The 22,564-nt window shown below is 50.9% G+C and overlaps 1 protein-coding gene and 1 pseudogene across 3 annotated transcripts in view; one reads left to right on the forward strand and one right to left on the reverse strand.

Annotated features, from left to right (window-relative positions):
• ACVR2B (activin A receptor type 2B) overlaps positions 1–22,564 on the reverse strand; it is a 108,789-nt gene that overhangs the window by 76,659 nt on the left and 9,566 nt on the right. For both annotated transcript variants that reach the window (XM_032408978.1, XM_032408979.1), the window contains exons 3-14: positions 18,123–18,192; positions 16,428–16,508; positions 14,039–14,125; positions 13,314–13,442; positions 12,446–12,511; positions 11,000–11,072; positions 8,822–8,940; positions 5,466–5,547; positions 2,342–2,382; positions 1,656–1,771; positions 763–878; positions 69–142 (exon numbers count right to left, since the gene is read on the reverse strand). In XM_032408978.1, the coding sequence (XP_032264869.1) occupies positions 69–142; positions 763–878; positions 1,656–1,771; positions 2,342–2,382; positions 5,466–5,547; positions 8,822–8,940; positions 11,000–11,072; positions 12,446–12,511; positions 13,314–13,442; positions 14,039–14,125; positions 16,428–16,508; positions 18,123–18,192 (1,054 nt within the window). The remainder of the gene's footprint in view (positions 1–68; positions 143–762; positions 879–1,655; positions 1,772–2,341; positions 2,383–5,465; positions 5,548–8,821; positions 8,941–10,999; positions 11,073–12,445; positions 12,512–13,313; positions 13,443–14,038; positions 14,126–16,427; positions 16,509–18,122; positions 18,193–22,564) is intronic.
• On the forward strand, positions 19,840–21,303 carry LOC116635150 (annotated as a pseudogene). The gene has a single exon (XR_004300113.1). The product of XR_004300113.1 is annotated as an elongation factor 1-alpha 1-like (transcript).

Consider the following 22,564-nt stretch of genomic DNA (forward strand, 5'->3'; position numbering starts at 1 on the left):
GAGGCAGTTGTTAAATTCAATACTCGAAACTGGAGCCAATTTCTCTCCAATACGAATACCACACGTACCTGTCGGTTTTCTGCACTAAACCGATGGCGCCCAATAATTTCAGGGGTGATCTCCATTACGTCAAAATAAAAACCTGAAACCAGACCAGGAAGAGAGTCACTGTCGGTAATCAAAAACAAAAGATAAGCCTCTCAAAGACTTAGGACAGAATAAGGTGAAATGACCCCATATCTCTGTCCCCCAGAAGAGTCAGGAAAGACAGGAACTGGAAGGGCCTGGGCTAGATCCTCCTAGAGACAGTTCCGCCTACTCTTACCCGACAGCCCAGACCAGAGGCAGCTGCCCCACCAGCCCTGAAATACCAGTGCAGGTTTGATCGAGGGCCGCACGTCCCCTCCCTGCTCAGAAGGCCTGGCCCAACGCTGGGCCCTCTTCCGAAGAGAACCCTGCATCTGGGGCAGAAAGCTACATACGGGTGCACACTAGGGTAGAGCAGGAGCCGTGGCTGCCCTCCCTGAGGCTGTCACCAGGGGCTCTGAGGGGGACAGAGCCCTCCACTCAAAGCATGGAGAATGGCCCTACCTTGCTCAGATCATTGGGCCTCACACTAGTTTGGAAGACCCACGGAGCAGAAGGACAGACAGCTAGGGCTCCCCCTGGCTTGCTCCGTGGCCCTCCTCTCCCCCTTCCCCTGGGGCCCTCCTGTCAGCAGCTACTCCCCTTCACAAGCCTGGGCATCACCAAACAGCCTACCCAGATTCCCGCCGTTGCCCATCTCCGTGGACCGCAGCGCCTCGGAGAAATCACTCCAGGAACAGGAAGCGGACTCATCACGGATCTTCTCTCTCATGAGGGAGCCGTTTTTAAAGCTGCAGAAGTGCACACAACCCTGAGGGGGTACCCACTGCTTGCTGACTGGACCCATGTGTTTTGGTGAAGAGTCCCAGGTCGAAGGGCTGCAGGTCAAGCTGGACCACAACCCCCAGGCAGTGGCTGGCAGAGATCTGAGGTTCTCCCTCAGGTTATCAGGCCCAGCGAAGGTCCCTGGGAATCACTGGGGAAGGCTTGTCTCGGACTCTGTTTACAGAGGTTGCTGCAAAGGCACCCCAGGAAGAGACGGGGAGCTGTGGCTTCTACACGTTATACCACCTGGACGATGGAACAGAGCTGGCTAAATATACTAGACCTACATATCCTCCAATGGTTCCTGGGGCCTAGAGGCTCAGAAACTTCCCTGAGTAGCCTCTGGTGGGTTTCCAAAGGCCTGTCATCAGGGTGCAGAGCACACCTCCTCCATGACAACTGTCAGGGGGCAGGATGTCCTTCCTACTATTGTTGAAGGTCTAGCACATACTAGGCATGTCCTAACACCATGAAGCAAACCTTTCATTCTTCACATTTGATGAGCAAAGTGTGGCTCACGTGAGCCATGGGGTCTGCCCCGGGCCACACAGGATATGGGTGTTGAGGATGGGACTGGAATCTGGGTTTGGCGAGGACTCCAGGTCCGGGCTTCCTCCCCACCTAGCTCTGCTGTCAGAAAAAACCCAGAGTCCCAGGGTCTCAGAGGCCACAAGAGCCCGCTGAGCAGGAGAGCCTGCGGGCTCCACACGGTGTCAGACCTGCCCACTGCCCACCAAGCCTACCACAGGAGCGCCATGTAGTGCTGGACATCAACCGGGTTGCAGAAGACGTGCCCTTCCAGGGCGGGCACGGGCTCCTGGAGCCAGAGAAATAGGGTGTCGCTGGTGCCCAGGCTGACCTGGGAAGAAATGGGCAGAAATGAGGCGCCTCTCTCCCCAGCTCCGCCAGCCCTGACCCCCTTCGTTTCACTCCTCATGCTGCAGATTAAATGCCACTTCCTCAGAGAAACCTCTTCTTCTAACCCTCCCACACTAGATGAGTCCAAAGTTAGCAACCAGATTTAGGCTCTCATGGAAACTGTGGGCCGATTTTCTAGAATTTACCACAATTGCAACTAACTAATGGTTTGGGTGACAACTGGTTCCCAAATGACCTTCCCAGTAGACCCAGAAGGGCACAGGTTATGTTTTCTTTATTCATCCGGGGAGCTCACAGTCCTCTGGCCCAATGTCTCACCCTTCCACCACTGTACCCACCAAGACTGGCCATTGTCAAGGGGACCTGCCTACCCGGCAAAGGCCATAACCTTCTAAGCGCAGGTCCTGGGGCCTGGGTCTTCCTATCCCCTCCCTCAGCTGCCTTTTGGGACCGGCAGACCCTCTAAGAGGCAGCAAAGATGCTGCTGGGGCCCTCGTCCCCCAGGGCACAAAGAGCTGGCTTTGCCTGTGGGCGTGAGAAGTTACCTTACCGCAATGTCACCCTCCTCCAGCCTCATGCCTGCCAGCGACGCTGAGAAGAGAGGAGGGGAGCCTCTGATTAGCTGGAGGTCACACAGAGCCACAAAGCAAACCACAGTCACCCCCAGATGGGAGCCAGCCCTGAACCTCCCGCCCCAAGCCACATGCTAGGGTAGAGGCGGGAGCAGGGTGAGTTGAGGGCTCAGGATGGCCCAAGGGGAGGTCCCAGGGGTCAAAGAGTAGAGTCCCTGAGGTCAGGGCCTCCGATCTGAGCTGGGAAGCCTCTTCCAAAAGGGTCCAAACGCCCCACCATCAGGTGCTCCCCAGAGTGCAGAGAAACAAGGGGGCCAAGTCAAGACACCAGAATACACATGGCAGAGAAAGACAGGGGTGAGGCAGGAGTGTAAAGGGGGCAGAAAGTAAAGGGCAGTGTCTGTCCCCCTGAGACATGAGGCCCAGAACAGCAATCCGCATCGGCCTGGCTCACTGATGCACTCTGGAACTGAAAGAAGTCTGGCATTGACTGGGGGCTCACTAAATGTCGAATGACTGACTGGGCGAGTGAAAGGAGAAACGTGGAAGGGACAGGTGGTCCTCCACCATCACTGCTGTGTGTGTCAGAGCCTTGGATCCAGGAACCCTACCTCGGAGAACTTAGCCTGTAGGGATGAGGGACAGGACAGGGTGTGAGCGTCAACACCGTTTGCATTGCCCGAGCACTGGAAGCCCCACTGAGCTCCACCGCAAGGGACTGGGGAAAGAAATGTGGAGCAACTGTCCCTAGGCAACCGTTAACATGATGCTGCACAAAAATATTGCCTGGGTTAGTTAAAACAAAATATGTTTACTTATGAGCACAGAAAGAAAGGTGGAAGGATAGCCATCAAAATTCTAACTGTGGTTATCTCTGGGTTAAGAGATTATGGATGATTTTTACATCCTTCCTTTGGTTTGTCAGTATTTAACAATTTTTTTTTTCTGCAGTGAAGAGGTATCCCTTGTGAGTAAGAAAAAGAGCGTGAGCCTTGGTTAGTCTGCTTGCTTGTTGTTGTTGTTGTTTTAATGAAGGAGCAATTAATGCGTGACTTAACTCAAGGTCAAACTTAGGGAGAGACCGACTGAGGGCTACCTGCCTGGTATCACCAACATTCAGCTGGAAACGAGGTCCAAGAGGAAGGATTGGAAAGCTGCTTCTTTGTCATTCTTGCTCAATCATGCCCAGAAGCTCACTTTAGTGGTTAAAAAGGCCCATTCTTCCCCCTGACATTCTTCTAGTTGATAGAGGAGGTACAAGATACATTGCCTAATGAGACTCAGTGAAGTTATTTTCATTCTGAAAGTGTAGAACTTTCCTAAGTTGGTGCTCCTACACCAACCGTTCTTCTTTGAGGGAGGCTGGACCTCCCAGCTTTTAGGGCGGGTGGGAACTGGGGCCTGGGTGTCCCCTGGGAGCCTCGGGCACCAGAACCCACACACTGCAGGCTGGAGCCGCCTCTCAACCCAGGGGACAGAGCTTGGGGCTTCATGCCTTGCCACTGTGGAAATCCGGCCACTGTCCACCAGCCCCTGCCTCCCCTCCACTTTCGGACCAGGAACACTGGGATCCCTTCTCCAAAACCTGCTTTGATTGGTTCTGTGCTTTGCCAACAGGGTTCCACACGCCCGTCTCCAGAAATTGCTCAGGGATAGGAAAGGCCCTTGTCTGGCTCCTGGGGTTCCCTCCAGATGCCAGAGCCAAGCTGTCCCAGGAGGGAGGGGTCACAGCCAGGACACTGATGTGGCCACAGGTGTGGTGGGGACGTGCTCACTGTGCCCTCAGCTCCAGAGCAGACAGGCCAGAAGCGGACCAAGGAACACCACGAGCGTTAGCGTTATTCTCAGTGATAGCTGTAATAATAGTAGCGACTTCAGTGTTTTTCCTGACCACAAAAATACAGAGAGACAATGCAGAAAATACAGAATCTAATAATAACACTGATAATGTACCTATTGCCATTAAGGATGAATTTTAACAAGGACCACCCACGCTATTTCGAGGCATACAACGCTACTCCTAGACATATGCGTCTCTCTCTGTTTATTTATTTTGGATGCCCCTGTCCTGCTCGTCTACATAGCCAACAGGAGGAAAGTACAGAGAGGCTGGTGGGTGTTGAAATCAGGAGGAGTGCTGAAGGCAGAAAACAACTGAAAAGAAATGTGTCTCAAAGGAGAGCAAAATAGAAGAAATAGAGAGCCACGCTCCCTGACCATAGAGAGAAGCAGGAGAGGCTCTAAGAAGGAAGTCAGCCTCCCTAGGACAGCAGACCCTGGCCCCACCCGGGCAGCAGCCCAGGTCCTCTGCCACGTACTTGACACTTCCTCAGAGCAGGAGCTGAGGATGCTGATTTGGAGTAGAGTTGCCAGAAAAAATGGAGGACGCTCAGTTAAATTTGAATTTCAGAGAGATATACTTTGGGCCATACTTACACTAAAAAATCATTTGTTATGTGAAATTCAAATACTGCACGGGATGCACTTATCATACTAATTATTCATCATTCCTCTGAAATTCAAGGCACACTGGGTGTCCTGTATCTATCTGTATTTGCATTTGCCTGGCAACCCTAATTTGGTGGCTCTTTAGGAAAAGGGCCGCAGGGGTGGGGCTGAGGGGCCGCAGTCTGATGGCACAGTGTGGCCACCTGGCCTTTCTTCAGAGACCTGATGACACTTCCCGGAGTGGCTGGGGGAGGGACAAGGTATTCGGATGAGGAATAATTCATACCCATAGATCAAATGACAGGAAGGAGACCCAAAACCATGTCCTAGAGGAAAGGCTGGAGGAACCGAGATGTTTAGCTTGGAACAGAAAAGGCAGTTAGGGAGGGGTGGGCATGACCGCCTGCCTTAACCGCTGATCATTCTCACCTGGGGGCGGGGGGATGGCAGCAGCCCTTAGTGGCTCCAGAGGGCAGAGTAAGAGCCAAGGTAGGGCAGGTACAAGGAGTCAGATTTCAGGCCAGCAGTGTGGCAGGCGGCCAGGGAGGAAGGGCCTGCCACAGAAGGGTTTCCAGAGGCTGGACTGGCATTCTCAAATGTCCAGCACGGACCAAGTCAGGCTACTTGGAGAGTGAAATCCTCCAAGGTACTCACCAGGGTTGTCCCCAGTGAAGGCCACCACTTTGCATCCTGGAGGAAATCCATAGCACTGGATGTAGTAGGAAGAAATGGCTCCCTGAGGAGGAAAAGCAAGCATGCCCTACTGAGGCAAATCTGACCTACTGTGCACAGCCCTCCAAGCCTCAGGTCACAAGAGTGCTTGAAGCTCCAGGTCACTGGGCCTGCACTCACATCAGTCCCTGTCCTAAACCAGGGATGTCCCTCCCGTTCACAAAAAGCCAGAGGAGCCCAGCACAGGCTTGGAACCACAAATATTAGGTCATCCCAATGCCTTGAACACCACTGGATTTTGAGAGGCAGCTAGAACAAACCAATCCCCAACTTGTACTTGTTTTGCAAGCTCCAAATTCTGAGATAGCATTAGTGGGAAATAAATAACAAGGGGAGGGCGCCTGGGTGGCTCAGTCGGTTAAGCATCTGCCTCCGGCTCAGGTCATGATCCCAGGGTCCTGGGATTGAGCCCCGCATCGGGCTCCCTGCTCAGCGGGGGGGGGGTTGCTTCTCCCTCTATCCCTCCCCCCTGCTCATGATCTCTCTCTCTCATGCTCTCTCAAATAAATAAAAAAATTTAATAAAAAAATTTTTAAAAATAGGTAAAAGAGGACACACAGGAAGCAAATTCATGGAAGAAGATAATGCCCCACACCCTTGCTCTATCAGCCCAGCAATCTGATTAACCAAACATGTAAGTGCACAGGCCAACGTTTTAAAGAAAATAAACCAAAAATGGCAGTGTGGGGGAGGGAACACCCCTGGGGAAGCATGGCCCCCAGGGCTCCTCCCAGGGCAGCTGTGGGACCAGACAGCAGGGAACCCTCTGAACAGACCCATCGTCTTTAGAGAGCATAGCCATAAAAGAAAAACACTGTTTTTCCCCTTTCCCTGACTTTATCTCAGTTCCAAAAGTTTAAAACAAATGATGGGCCGTCCTGGTGTGTGGAAAGAAAATTTTGCTCCTTCCAGGAAAATTTCGGATTTACATCAGAATAAGCCTTCTCCTGGGAGAGAAATGTCTTGGCCCGGGTTGCCTCAAGAAACAGAGACTGAGTCAGGGTTTGTGTGCAGGTGGCTTATTTGGGGAAGTGATCCCAGGAAACAAGAGGGGAACTGGGGAGGAGGGAGAGCCCACCCAAAGGTTAAACTGTCAAGCTGGTCCTCGCTGTGGGCAATGTCCGAGGAGCTGTGTGTGAAGGATCTGGGGGCTGTCCACCTGGGGACGGGACGGGGAGCAGCTCTCCACAGGCTTCCACCGGTGAGGGGTGCCCCGTGGGGTGTTAACTTCCTGGACCTCCAGGTTTGCAGGGCGCAAACATGGAGTCACAGAAGCCGCGGGCAGAAAGTGAGAGAAATGAGATAGAGCTGGGGCAGGGTGCTGCCGGGTGACACCTGCGTGAAGCCACAGCTGCTGGCAAAAGAGGCGGCTTAGGAGGCTGCGAGCCGGGGCTGGAGAAGCATCCGATCCCATATGTCCCAAATACTTGCCTGCAGGAAATGAGTAAGCTGTCTGGGCACTACCTGCAGAAGAAGGGATCATGGCAAACATGGATTCGGCTTGTTTTCCCCCGTCACGTGGGTACATATGTCACAAAGGAAAATACCCTTTTCAGAATCGGTTCTTTTCCGCTCCTCAAGCTGCTAGTCTGTGCACGGGCTCCCTCCTGGAGGATGCGTTCCTGGCATAAGGCAAACAAAGCCTGCTGCCATGGACCAAACACTGCTCTCCAGCTCACACAAAACCAGAAGCCGTGCATGGAATACCAATCCCAAAGGCTTGGCCGTTTAGTTTCCTGTTTGCCCTTCCTTATTCTTTCTGCTGGGCTTCAGCGGGCCTGGGTCCTGAACTGTCCCTTGAACTCCCCTCCAAGGCTGGGGACACCCCTCCCTAAGCTCTGTGCATCGGAATTGATCTCCAAAAAGTGGCTGGGACTTGGAACGGGCAGCACGAGCGGGCCTCAGGGACCTCCTTCCTTCCCACCAGCTCTCAGAACCACCTAGAATTCTCTCTCTTCTCAATGTCTGGCATGTGCTCCCACCAAAGGGCCCCTAAGGGCAGGGCCCAGGTCTCCCTCTACTCCATCCTCCCCACAGAACAGCCATGAACGTAGTTAACTAGGGGACACCAGTGTCCATTCTGAATGGGGGTGCCATGCTATTTTGCCTCTTTTGCTATGGAGTTGAGTTCTTTATAGATTTTGGATACTAACTCCTTGTCACATATATGATTTTTAAATATTTTCTCCCATTCCATAGGTTGCCTTTTTGTTTTATTGATGGTTTCCCTTGCTGTGCAGAAGCTTTTAAATTTGATGAGGCTCCATTTGTTGATTTTTGCTTTTCTTGCCTTTGCTTGTGGTGTCAAACCCCAAAAATCATCACCAACGCCTGTTTTCTTCTAGGAGTTTTATGGTTTCAGGTCTTACATTCAAGTCTTTAATCCATTTTCAGTTAATTTTTGCATATGGTGTAAGTTAGGGGTCCAATTTCATTCTTTTGCATGTGGCTGCCCTAAATGTTTTTAATATTACCCTTGGGACCAGGCACTATCTTAAACACTTTATCTGTTTTTACTCTTTTTAAAAAAATTTTTTAAAGGTTTTATTTTTAAGTAATCTCTACACCCAGTGTGGGGCTCAAACTCACAACCCCGAGATCAAGAGAAGCATGCTCTACCGACTGAGCTAGGCAGGCGCCCCTATCTTAAGCACTTTAAATGCGTCAACTCATTTCTTCTGCACAACGGCCTGATGACATAGAAAGTATCATTGTTCCCATGTTTCGGGAAAGATGGAAATGATGGGGAAACTGAGGCACAGATTAAAGTCACAGAGTCAGTGAGTGGCCGAGGCAGGGTTCCAGCCCAGACAACCTGGCCCCAGAGCCTGCACTCTCCCCAGCTCGTTCATATTTCTTTCTATTTTCTCCAGACTGCCTGCTTCAAGCTTCAGAGGTAGTTCCTAGCCCTAGAATGTCAACATTCTGTGCATTTTTTCCTAAAGTGTGCAATCACCCACCACTTATATTTTCCACTTTTCTTCCTGTTCTAATAAATTTCTAGTGGAATTTTCCAAGGTCCCCCTTACCGCACACCTCACCGCCACGAGGCAGTCATCCGTACGTGCACCTGAGCACCTGCTAAATGCAAGGCACCGATCCAGGCGTTTGGCTTTGATGTACGTCAAACCCTTCTCATACTAGCCTGACAATCCCGAGTGTGTACGCCTGTGTGTAAATAAATGAATGAGGGTGACTGTGTGTGTGTGTGTTCTGCACTGCTCGGCCCAGTAGCTGCCAGCTCTGAAACGAGCCGCGTCACCAGCAAGGGGACCTACCACCACGGAGCACGACGGTACGGGTGCGCCAAGCTTCTCCTCTAAATGAGGCGCACACGCGCCAAGGCAAACCTGCGACCAGACTTTGTCCTGGATCTGCAACAAATTCATTCCAGAACCTAAGGAATGAAGGAAACAAGAAACAGAAACATCTCTGAAAAGGACCTGTTGTGGACATGCACCCAGCTGGCAGAAAGCCGACTGTCTCTTGCAGCAAACCCGGACCTGGAGCTCTTTCCCAACGGAATGGATACAGAGTGCCTGGCTCATTATGCAACTAGAGGGCCAGAGAACCAGAGGTCAGCAGGGCCCTCGGAAACACATGGCCCCACCACCTCCTCCAAATAGTCCTCACGTCAGCCTGGGAATCTGCAGTCCTAAGACCCGACACTACACTGACGAGGAACTGTTCTCCGCGTCCCCTGGGGTCCAAGGGGTCTGCTCAGAGGGTCCTGTGCCGATGTGGGTCAGCCCTCAGGCTTCCCCAATCACATCTAACTTTTAAAGAAATCACTGAGATCAGCTCACAAAGTGTGTCTGAAAACAATCTACATCTCCCAAGGCTTTCCTGAGGATGGCAAAGGGGAGAGAAGCCAGAGCACAGGAGGACGGCTCTCCTCTTCCTCCCCCACTGGGCCCAGGTGGAGGCAGACAGCCGTCGGCCGGGATGCTGATGGCGTCACGCACCCAGGTGAGGAGGTGAGACGGCTGGGAATCAGGGGGTGACTTCTCAGGTGAGTGAGGAGAGCGGAGCGGAGGGCCTAGCCAAGGCTGTAGAACCCGAACTTTGGAATGCCCACAGGAGCGGGGCCATGACGTTTCCCAGCAGCACTTCACAGCCCCGGGGTGGACACGGGCTATTCCAGGCTTAGGGCTCTGCTGGCCTGACTTGTGTGGAGCTACCTGTGGGAGTCCTTTCTTCTCCAGATTGTGAGTGAAGCTGGGGGACCACCGCTTGGGCACCTTACTTTCTCTCCCTGAATGCTAGAATAATATGTGGCATATGACAGCACTCGGACAACTCCAGATGGATTCCCAGGAGGCTCTGAGCATTCCGAGACTCTTCTGAAGCCACGCAAATAGGTCCGGGCTCTCGCTCTGCACTCGGCTCCCCTCTGCACTTCACAGGCCTTCTAGCTTGGCCTCATGCAAAAGTGCCTTTGGCAGCCTCCTCCCAGCTCTCCTTCCTCACTGGCATCGCTTACACTAATTTTTGGCAAGGTGTTGACTCCAGAAACCACCACTCCCTTGAGTTCTCCAAATGTGAACACAACTTCAAGAAACAACTCCTTGTGGGAGCCAGGCTCCAAGATGGCTCATGCTCATCGCCAAGCTCCGCTGTTCACACCTAATGAGGTCCCTGCCTTCCTGTACCTGGGTAGGTCTGTGCGACCAGTAGGGTGGGCCACAAGGGATGGCATATCACTTCCAAGGTTAAGATGTAAAAGATTCTGTGGCCTCTGCTTGGCCACCCTCTCCTCTCATCCCTCACTCGGGGTGGGGGGGGGATCCAGCTCCAGTATCATTGGTGTCCTATGGGACGCCCACATGGTGAGGGAGTGAGGCCTCTGGCTAAGAGGTCTGGGCCCTGGAAGTGGATCCTCCAGCCCCAGTCGAGCCTTTTGATGGCTGGTCCTGGTTGCCAGCTTGAATGCCACCTCATGAGAGCTCCTGAGCCAGCACCACCCAGCTCAGCTGCTCCCAGATTACAGACCTGAAGAAATTCTGTGAGATAATAAACACTTGTGGTTGGGGCGCCTGGGTGGCTCAGTCGGTTAAGCGTCTACCTTCGGCTCAGGTCATGATCTTAGGATCCTGGGAACAAGCCCCACATCAAGCTCCCTGCTCAGTGGGGAGTCTGCTTCTCCCTCTGCCCCTGCCCGCACTCATGCTCTCCCTCTCTCTCTCTCAAATATATAAATAAAATATTTAAAAAATAAAGTTCCTACTCTGCTAAGCAGTGCATTAGACAAAAAAAAATTAAACAGTTGTTGTCTTTAGCTGCTAAGCACTGGGGTCATTTGTTACACAGCAAAAGATAACTAATACACTCCCTTCATGGCAAAATATGAAAGGGCTAGAAGTCTGGCACCCACCCGGGGGGATGAGGCCCACACCACCCACACGCATGCATGTCCATACTGAACAGGCACACCCCCCAGGACTCTGAAGGCTTACCATCACTGTAGTCGATAGGGGCATAAGACCCAAGGAAGAGGGAAGCAGCAAAACTACTGACCAAAGAAATTCTCTGTGAAAGAGAGAAACACAGTGAGATAGGCCTCATTTCCATAAGCAACTGAATACACTGGTACGCACCACCCGAGAAGAGTTTTAAACTGGGGAGGGAAGCGGAAACATTGAGTGAGATGCCCCAGTAATGGTGGTGACTGAGTATCCTGGATTCTAGAGCATTGGAGTATCTGGAATACCAAGAACTGAGTCCTTGGGAGAGCACCTACCTCACTCTGCAGTTTCTGACGGGCCAGAAAACTATCAAGTCCAACAAGGAGAAAAGAGCAACAAGGCCTAGGAAAAAGCCGTGCTTAAGGAAGTGGCTTTTCCGCCCAGCATCCAGGGAGCGTGGTGCCTGATTTCCTTCCTCCGTTTCTGTGGTCTTTATAGCTAGTCCCAAGGGAAATGGGATGTGTGGCCACAGGATTCAGAACCAACAAAGATACTCTCGGGGGTTCAGAATAAATATGAGTGAAAGTTGGCCCCTCAGAAGCACCAGAGCCCAGGCATGAGCTGGAGAAACAGATTTCAAATATCCCCCTGAGGTCCGTGCTTCCACATGGGACTCAGGGGCCCTTGGACCACAGCAGAGAATGCCAGCACCTCCTGTCCCCCCCTCAGGCCACCTTTGTTCCATACACAGTGTGTGGAGAGGGTTTTTCATCTCTGCCCTTACCCACCCCGGCCCCGGAAATCTGCACGGCTAATGCCGCAGAGTAATCTGGAACCTTGAGTCGTCACGTAATAAATGGGATGTTGTTAACGCCCCAGATTAAAAAGACACTCTGGTTTAACATGCGCTGATCATTTTCTAATGATCCAGAGATGAAAATCACTAGCCAAGTTGTGGAGCTGCTTCCCAGGTGGCATTAAGAGCTGGCTTGCAGCACCTGTGGATGGAGGACCGAATCTGAGCTCCTGGGACACAGGCTCTGGCTGAAGGGCCACGGCTGGGGACACATGGGTCCAGCTTTCCCCATTTCCAAAGAAAACATTGAGCCCATGCCCATCAAGAGCCTGGTAGCCATCCTGCACTAACCATGCAGGAAACTGAGGAGACAGACACTAGCAGGCACCCGGACCAACGACTCAGGTGGCCCCAGGAAGACACCAATCCCCACAGCTCCCACCCTGCCCTTAACCTCTGCCCCTGACCTCTGCCCCACCTGGTCAGGAGAGGCCCTGACTTCTCTTTCCCACAATTCCATTCTCTCCCTTCTCTTTGGAAATGGCTTGCCAGTGAGAAAAAAGCAAACTGGATATATACCATTTCTAATGTCTGCTAATCGATGTTTTTGGCCAGTGCACATGAGATGTATTTATGCTAAAGGTAAGTATTATAAAAGAAATTCAACTGTGACTTAAATCAAATAGGAACGTTTCACCAACCTCTGTCTGTGAGTAGGCCTCGGGATTCTGCTGGTAAATCTTTGCAATTTGGTTTCCTGTAAAACGCTGGAAAAAGACTGCAAATTCTTAAAAACCCAACTCCTACATGCAATGATCATCTCTAGAACTTGAGGCTGGCGTAGCATGCTCTGTATATTGAATTTGTATCGTGAAAGCTTTACAAAGGCCTCAAATCTAGAAATGTCGGCTGAACACCCTTAGCGAATAAGCCTTGCTCCTCACCCGGCACAGTGACCGTGCAGGCCAAGGGCACCGGCGCAGAAGACGCAGGTCCGCTCCCCACCCCTCCCTGTTGTTTTTAAGGCTGGTGGCCCAAGAAGGGTCACATGACCCAAGCTGGGCCAATCGCAGCCAGCCCTGTAACGGTGGCCAAAGCCAGTGGGAAAGAGGCATTCTTTTTTTTTTTTTTTTTTTTTTTAACTTTTCCAGGAGCTGCACTAAGGGCCTTGCATACATTGACTCCTTTCAGCTTCAAAATTGCCCGAAGTGTAAGTGCTATTTGTATCCCAGGTTAGAGGCTGACGTGGAGGTGACATCATGACCCCGCACAGAGCACAGCCAGGGTCACACCTCAGCTCCCCGCTGGGCAACGAGGAGGCGCATCCTTGCTCGTGGGCAGCAGAAGGAGGCAGGACAGCCTTGAGCAGAATCGGGGGCCAGAGTGCCCAATCCTGGCTCTGCAGCGTGACACCCACAGGGCCTCATGTGATCCCCACTGGGGCAGGTCACCAGCTGTGTCCTCCCAGACACCCAGGGACAAGGGACCAGAGCCAGCAACAGGACCCTCCTCCCGGGGCCAAACCCAGCCCCCAGCCCCAGCCCCCAGCCCCTGGCGGGCGCTGCGCACCTCATAGGCACGGGAGCCAGTGAGGCAGCTGAGAGCCTGGGCCCCGCCCACGGCGGCCTCCAGCCCGCGGCATTGGGCTGTGGTGCTGGAGTCCATCCACACCGGGCTGTCCCTGATGGAGAAACAGGCCTGGAAAGGAGGAACGAAGGCACAGGTTTGAATTCTGCCTGCTGACTCTGGGAGCCCCCTGGCTCTGGCGGTTCCACGGCCAATCACAGCAGGTATGGGCACCTCCTCCCTGGATGTGACCTTGGAAGACCCGGGGGCAAGCCCTTCCAGCCCAAACCTCGGCCTGGCCCAGTGGCGTCTCTCCCCAGAAAGCTCAAGGGAGAAGGTTCTGATGAGGACACCTGAGCACCACGGGCAACACTGGGGATGAGCTGGGGAGGGCTAGAACTGCAGCAAAGTGCAGTTTCCCAGGGGCCTTTACAGCCCGGAACCATGGAGAAGACAGAGCCTGCCTTCCCAGCACCACCAGGAGACATCATGCCCCAAGGGGAGATCTCTGAGGGGGAAACTAGCCAGAGCCACGCCTGGCAGGAAGGGACCCGTGAGGAGGGCTATGCACCCAATCCTCTGTCCAGACACCAGCTATTTCCACCTGGAGGCAGGGCAGACCATGTCTACCACACTACGGCCAAGCCAAGTTCTTATGCCCTTGACAATGCACAAAAGCCCCAGACTTCCAGGCCCGCAAAGGCTTGGGCCCTTCTCCCCTCGGTTACCTGTAGCTGCTTATGTAACAGGAGGTCTGGTGACAGGCTTGTCAGCACCCGGCTGGCCCCAGCCTTCCAGTATACACTTCCATGTTGCTGTCAAGGCAAAACCCAAGCACACGTTCACACGGCCACACACTGGGATCACCTCCCAGAGACAGAGAAAGACTCCAGACCACACCCCAAAGAACTGGCTCCAAGCCTGCCCCTGCCATTTTTTACTCACAGAACTCATCCCCTTTCTGAGACTTGGTTTTCACCTCTAGAAAATGAGAACTCTGCCCTGTCCACCTCAAAACTTATAGGAAGGGTCCAAGAAAGAATTAGTGGTTTGGATTTTGGTATCCTTGTAAAATTGTATTTAAATATATTGCTCATATTACCTGAAATTCATTCCTTTATTCAGTTACCCATTCATTCATTCAACAAACATTTCCTGAGCACTTAGATCGTGCCAGGTGAGGGGACAGATGAATAGAATAGTACTGTCCCTGTTCTCTACGATATTGTCTTTGAGTCAGGGAGAAAGACACAAACACACAATTACAAAACCCTATGGATGTGCAGTGGCAGGGCAGTGGGGACACAGAGGAGGGGCATCGAACGAGCTGGTAGAAAGGACATTATTAGCAGGGAAGGAGCTGGAGTTGAGTGTGTGGGTGCTCCACGCAGAGAGCAAGCACAGCTGAGAGAGCCTGGCAGGTGTGGAGAGTGGTGGTATTCCACACAGTGGGCTGAGTCTCCGGCGGGAGGGCGGCGGTGAGGGCTGGAGGGGGAGGTGGCATCCTGAGCACCAGGGCCTGGACATACATGCTCAGGAGGTGGGGGCTTATCTTGGAGGTGTGGGAACTCTGGATTAGCAGGGGAGTGACATGGCCAGGGCTGAATGTATGAAAGGGTTTGGGGGAGTCACAGAGAAGGTATGTGGGAGGCAGGGAGGCCCAAGCAGAGGACCAGAGAAAAATCATAGATATTCAGCCTGGGGCAAAAGAGGAGGATTGGAGAAGAGGTGGTAGATTTAAGAGTCATGTAACAAATCAACAGGGCATGGGGACCCCTTGGACATGGGTTCGAGGATGACAGGTTGTGGCCCTGGGGAAAGATGGAGCACTCAGTCTAGCACATGATAAGCTGGAGGTGTTCTTGGGACACCTGGCCATGGGGTTGGGGGATGCCCAGGAGGGAGAGGGTATCCCAGCCTGGGGTTCAGATGAGAGAGGTGGACGAGATCCCCCAGGGAATCTGTTTCTGTTTAACAAGGACAGGAGCGTTAAATTCCTGTTAGGTTGGAGGGTAGGGGAGAAGAGGTGGCTTCAGAAAAATTAGTTAGCGCTCTCTAACGAGGATGTGAAAGCAGGCTAATCCACCATGGAGTGAAGTGATTCAGATGGTAAGATTCAACTTGGGTCCTGACTCCTCCTCCAGGCAGCTGTGTGACCTTGGGTAAGTGACATCACCCCTCTGTGCCTCAGTGTCCCCATGTAAATGGCAATGATATTAAAGGCAGTAGCTAAAACTTAAATGAAGTTTTTATGCACTATGTATTTAACATTCACATCGACCCTAAGGCAGATGAGGGCACAGAGTCACCAGAAAGTTCGATGACACTGCTTTTAAATGGCAGGCCTGGGGACAGAGCCAGGCAGCAGACCCAGAGCTCCCATGCTAACCACACCCCGACACCACCTCATAAAATCATTGTAACCATTAGGTTAAATAGTATACCTAAGAGGCACCGGGGTGGCTCAGTTGATTAAGCAGCGAACTCTTGGTTTTGGCTCAGGTTGTGATCTCAAGGGTTGTGAGCCCTGTGTCGAGCTCCGCACAGGGCGCTGAGTCTGCTTGAGATTCTCTCTCCCTCTCCCTCTCCCTCTGCCCCTTCCCCTGTTCACACACACTATCTCTCTCTCTCTTTCTAAAAAGAAAAAAAAAAACAGTATACATAAAACGCTCGGCACTGCACCTGGCCCGTACTAAGTGCTCAGTCAGTGTGTTTTGTTATTATTTTTACTAATAGTGCTACTACTAAAACTGCTATCATTAGGAGTATAATTTCTGACTTTGCCTCTACTTCCTGGAAACAGAACAGCAATGCTAGTGCTCCCAGACAGCCATCATAAATGCACGTCAAATGCTTCCTCCACCCCGTTAGAGGACCTCTCTCTGGTTCTTCCTCACCCAGTGTCCTGTTCTGTATAATGCTTCACAGTCCCAGCCGCCTCAGATCCTTCAGCAAGGAGGCAAGCTCTACATCCTCAAGGTAGAAGAGTGGCAGGGGTCTTTACCAACGACAGAAAGCATGCAGCGGCTCTCAGGAAGCAGCATTTCCTCCAGGGGAGCCCCGCACCCCTGCCCGACGGCTGCCCCGCCCGCTGCACGGAGGCTGCCACAGACAAACCTGGCCCGCCCCAGACAGGGCGAGGACTTGAGAGAAGTCGAAGCCCGAAGCCTTCATCCTCTCCAAGATGATATCCAGAGCCTGAGAAGACAAACGGAGCCCACCGTGACTCTCTGGAACCACTGAGTCATGCAAACCCACAGGCCTCAGCACTAAAACCCAAGTGCTTGCCATTACCCTGGAGATGCGAAAGAGCTGATGGCTTGGGATAGATAAGCCCTGGAATAATTAATTAAAGTAGGCACCCATCAAATAAAAAGGTGAACCCTGGTAAAAATAGCTTAAATAGATGGAATCAGAAACCACTGGTCCCTCAAATTCTGCTTCTCCAATTTGTGACTTCCAAGCACTCAGGAAGAACAAAAACAAGGTGGATCAAATTGTGGTTTCTTTTATTTGCATTTTCAACCCACTGGACTAGTGGTGTGACTTCACTGCAACAGAGAGGTGAAGAGCAAAGTAGACAGCCCCCATCAGAGAGGGGCCCAGGCCTAGACTCCGTGTATCCAGGAGCACCAGGCTGGAAGGAGTAGATAGAGATGGTGGCCATTTGTCCCAATCCCCATTCTACCCTCCACCATCTGGGTGTAATCTTTCTTGCAAGACCCCAGGTGTGGGATAAATGGAGCTGCCTGCCCAGAGCTCCCCTAAGATTTCAGGGCAGGAATCAGAGAGTCACCCCAGGCTGCTGGAGCTTTGACCTGACACCACCATCCCCACCCTCTGCTGGGAGGGCTCCTCTCGAAGCCCTGGCTATGGCTGCCAACTCGGCCCTCCTGGCGAAACCTTGAGCAGGGAGTGGGGCATGGCTGGAGGGGAGACTGGCAAAGCTAGAACAGGCCCAATCCTGGGGGGCTGCTCATAATTAGAAATCATGTGGCCCCACCCCCAAGTCTGACTCTCTATCCATTGCTCATCACTCCAAGTTAAGGCCCCAAACTATCGAAAGCCCTGACATTATCACTGGGACTTCTAGACACTGACTCTTGCCTGTCACCCCCACTGCCCCTTGGTCTGGCTAGCCCTAGGAAGTCCATTCTCACTGGCCTGTCTGGTGGAAAGCTGTGCTTTACCCCAGTCCTCCAGTATGAGTCAGGGTCAAGTTGATTAAAAAAAAAAATTTTTTTTTTTTAAATTACACTAGTTATCTTAACAGAAAGAATTTAGGAGAGGGAATTACTTAACCAGGTATTGGAGGACTGAACCAGCTTTAGCAGACGCACTGAGCACTGCCTTTGGCTGGCTTCCAGTTTCAGTGTCTCGGGACCCCCGAGGCAGACTCAGCCCTATCATGCTGGTCTGTACTGGCCATGCCCCTGGTCCCGCGGCTCCATGGGTCACCCATGTTTGGCAACAGGCATCTTCCTTTCTTGTTGGTCCTGAGCAGGCAGGCCTGGCTTGGAGTCCATCTGAGCCTGAACACTAAGACGCCAGTGCTGTGTCTGGATCTCAGGGTACAAGGGTGGCCAGAGGGCCTCCTGCAGAGTGTTTGGCAAGGTTTTGGGAAAAGCGGTATTCTGAAGATGGCTACTTCCTGGCAGGGCCTGCAAGTGCTCTAGCAACAGACCTGCAAGCCCTCTCAGGCTCAGGAGTACTGACACCAGCCAAGGATTCGTCTAGCCTGAGGAGCCAGGCTGACTCCGTTTCCCAATGAGGACCTGGTCTCAACAGAGGGTCAGGGATCCCTGTGCTTACCTGGACCCACATCAGGACGGGAGAGGTCACTGTCAGCCCGTCTTCGTGAACATGAACTCCACCCTGAGTCCTACAAGGAGAACAAGACAGAGTGCTGGACAGGGCCTTGGGCGGGGGCCCGGTGGGGACAGACCCTGGATCCCTCCAATGGAAAGAGAAATGCCCCTTCCCCAACATCGGTGGGAACTCTAAACTGAACAAGACTGAACAGTGCTGGCAAGATGGAAAGAGAAGTCCTGGAAATTGCTCAGGGGTGACAATTCTCAGAAAACACCAGCAAAAACAAGCCTTCTAACTATGAGGGGCCTGCCCTGGAAGGCAGGCATGGTGTCACTTGGCGCTGTGGCCATGAGGGAACTAGGGGGTGCAGGGTTGGATTAAAGCCCTCCCAAACCCACTGGGTTTGGAGAGGTAGAAGGGATGCACTACAAAGAGGTGCTGCATCTGCAGGAAAAGTTCTTGGCTATCAGACCAGGGAGTCCTTGGATTGCAAGCCTGGAAAGTTGCCTGGACCGCTCTCCCTACCCTCATCCCCCCTATAAGGCCCTCGTGTAAATAACTGATTTGACAAAATCCAACCCTTTCAATGATGAGTTTATCTTTATTTTTAAAGATTTTATTTATTTACATGAGAAAGAGAGAGAGCACAGAGGGAGAGGGAGAAGCAGAACCCCTGCTGAGCAAGGAGCCCGATGCCGGGCTCCATCCCAGGACCCTGAGATCATGACCTGAGCCAAAGGCAGATGCTTAACCGATTGAACCACCCAGGTACTCCTCAATGATGAGTTTAAAACAACAATAGCAACAACAACAACGGGGCGCCTGACTCCAGAGTCAACTCAGGTGTCTCTAAGCAGGTGAAATGTATAAATCGTGGTGTGTGTGTGTGTGTGTGATGGAGTACTACATGATAATAATAATAAAAAAGTGAACTATTGATACACACACCAACAGAGATGAATCTCCAATGACCATGCTGAATGAAGGAAGCCAGGCACAAAAGAGTCCATATTACATGATGCTATGTATATAACATGCTAGAAAGTGCAAATCCACCTGTTGTGAAAAAGCAGGTCAGTGGTTTCCCAAGTCCAGCGGGAAGGAAAGGATGGAATGCAAAGGGGCACAAAGAATCTTTTGGGAGCGATGTAGACAGTCTGTATCTTAATTTTGGTGGTACTTTCCCAGCTACAGGTCTGCCTCTATCAAGATGCACTGAATTGTATATTTTAATGGATGTCCTTTTTTTATACACAAATGATACTCAATAATAATGACATTTTTAAAAAGATACTATTAGGAAAAAAGTGAAAAAGAGCAGCAAACTTTCCCATAGACAATAAAAACCATCAGAAAAAAAATGTTGCCTTTACAAAACACATGATAATTGCAACCAAACAGTCCACATGTATTTAGCAACTTAAAATGGGCAATTCCTGCTAGGAGGGAAGACCAGCACTCCCCACACCTGCCAAAGCACCAGGCCCAAATGGTTTCACAAAACAGTGCTCTGAAACCTTTAAAAAACAAGTATTTCTAATATTATTTACCTTGGAATTTTCCAATTCTTTTTATAAAAAAAAAATAAAATCAACACCAAAACCTAACAAATACTGTACCAAAGTACAAGCAACAGAAGAAAAAATTGATTAGACAACCAAAATTTAAAACTTTTGTTTCAAAGGACCATCAAGAAAGTGAGAAGACGGTTCTTTTTCGCAACAGGTTTGCCGCCAGAACACAGGTGTCGTGAAAACCACCGCTCAACCTAAACCAAAATGGGAAAGGAAAAGACTCACATCAACATCGTCGTCATTGGACACGTAGATTCGGGCAAGTCTACCACTACTGGTCATCTGATCTACAAATGTGGTGGGATCGACAAAAGAACTATCGAAAAATTTGAGAAGGAGGCTGCTGAGATGGGAAAGGGCTCCTTCAAGTATGCCTGGGTCTTGGATAAACTGAAAGCTGAACGTGAACGTGGTATCACCATTGATATCTCCCTGTGGAAATTCAAGACCAGCAAGTATTATGTGACCATCATTGATGCCCCAGGACACAGAGACTTTATCAAAAACATGATTACAGGCACATCTCAGGCTGACTGTGCTGTCCTGATTGTTGCTGCTGGTGTCGGTGAATTTGAAGCCGGTATCTCCAAGAATGGGCAGACCCGTGAGCATGCCCTTCTGGCTTACACCCTGGGTGTAAAACAACTAATTGTTGGTGTTAACAAGATGGATTCCACTGAGCCACCCTACAGCCAGAAGAGATACGAGGAAATCGTTAAGGAAGTCAGCACCTACATTAAGAAAATTGGCTACAACCCCGACACAGTAGCATTTGTGCCAATTTCTGGTTGGAACGGTGACAACATGCTGGAGCCAAGTGCTAACATGCCTTGGTTCAAGGGATGGAAAGTCACCCGTAAAGATGGGAATGCCAGTGGAACCACACTGCTTGAAGCTCTGGATTGCATTCTGCCACCAACTCGTCCAACTGACAAGCCCTTGCGTCTGCCTCTCCAGGACGTCTACAAAATTGGTGGTATTGGTACTGTCCCTGTGGGCCGAGTCGAGACTGGTGTTCTTAAACCTGGCATGGTGGTCACCTTTGCTCCAGTCAATGTTACAACTGAAGTAAAGTCTGTTGAAATGCACCATGAAGCTTTGAGTGAGGCTCTTCCTGGGGACAATGTGGGCTTCAATGTGAAGAACGTATCTGTCAAAGATGTTCGTCGTGGCAATGTGGCTGGTGACAGCAAAAATGACCCACCAATGGAAGCAGCTGGCTTCACAGCTCAGGTGATTATCCTGAACCATCCAGGCCAAATCAGTGCTGGATATGCACCTGTGCTGGATTGTCACACAGCTCACATTGCTTGCAAGTTTGCTGAGCTGAAGGAGAAGATAGATCGTCGTTCTGGAAAAAAGCTGGAAGATGGTCCCAAGTTCTTGAAATCTGGTGATGCTGCCATTGTTGATATGGTTCCTGGCAAGCCTATGTGTGTTGAGAGCTTCTCTGACTATCCTCCTCTGGGCCGTTTTGCTGTTCGTGACATGAGACAGACGGTTGCTGTGGGTGTCATCAAAGGGTGGACAAGAAAGCAGCTGGAGCTGGCAAGGTCACCAAGTCTGCCCAGAAAGCTCAGAAGGCTAAATGAATATTATCCCCAATTCCTGCCACCCCAGTCTTAATCAGTGGTGGAAGAACGGTCTCAGAACTGTTTGTGTCAATTGGCCATTTAAGTTTAATAGTAAAAGACTGGTTAATGATAACAATGCATAGTAAAACCTTCAGAAGGAAAGGAGAATGTTTTGTGGACCATTTGTTTTTTTGTGTGTGTGTGTGGCAGTTTTAAGTTATTAGTTTTTAAAATCAGTACTTTTTAATGGAAACAACTTGACCAAAAATCTGTCACAGAATTTTGAGACCCATTAAAACAAAAATTTAATGAGAAAAAAAAAAAAAAAAGTGAGAAGACAACCACAGAAACGGGAAAAAAGTTTTGAAATCATATGTCTGATAAGAGACTTGTATCCAGACTATCTAAAGAACTTTTACAACTCAGTAATAAAAAGACAACGCAGTTGAAAAATGGGCAAAGGATCCAAGTGGACATTTCTCCAAAGAAGATACACCAACGGCCAAACATACTCAACATCGTTGGTCATTAGAAAGATGCAAATCAACACCACAACGAGCTACTACCATTTCATGCCCACTAACACGGCTATAATCTATAATCAGAAGAATAGTAAAAAACAAATGTTGGCAAAAACATGGAAGAATTGCAACCCTCCTATACCACTCGTGGGAGTATAAAATGGTGCCGTTGCTTTGGAAAAGTCTCTCAGTTCCTCCAAATGTTGAACATAGAGTTACCATAGGACCCATTCATTCCACTCCTAGGTATACCCCCAGTGGAAATGAGAACACATGGCCACACAAAAACTTGTACACTAGATTAGTCAGCTTGGGCTGCCATAACCACAGATGAAGTGGTTTAAACAACAGGCATTTATCTGGTCACAGTTCTGGAGGCAAGAAGCCCATGATCAAGGTGCTGGCAAATTTGGTTTCTGGTGAAAGCATTCTTCCTACGTGCAGACGGCTACCTTCTTACCGTGTCCTCGCATGGCCCTTTCCTCTGTGCATACTCGGGCGGGGGGGGGGGGGGGGGGGGGGGGGGGAGAGAGGGAGAGGGAGAGGGAGGGAGAGAGAGAGAGAGAGATCGTCCTCTTAGAAGGACACCAGTCCTATTGGATTAGAGCCCCACCCTTAGGACCTCATTTAACCTTAATTACTTCCCTAAAGGCTCTATCTCCAAATACAGCCACATTGGAGGTTAGGGCTTCAACATGCTTTTTCAGGAGGCGGGAGAAGGACACAATTTAGTCTATAACATCCATGAATGTTCATAGCAGGATTATTCATAA

This window comes from Phoca vitulina, unplaced genomic scaffold (assembly GCF_004348235.1).
Source record: "Phoca vitulina isolate PV1807 unplaced genomic scaffold, GSC_HSeal_1.0 scaffold10, whole genome shotgun sequence".
Taxonomy (NCBI): domain Eukaryota; kingdom Metazoa; phylum Chordata; class Mammalia; order Carnivora; family Phocidae; genus Phoca; species Phoca vitulina.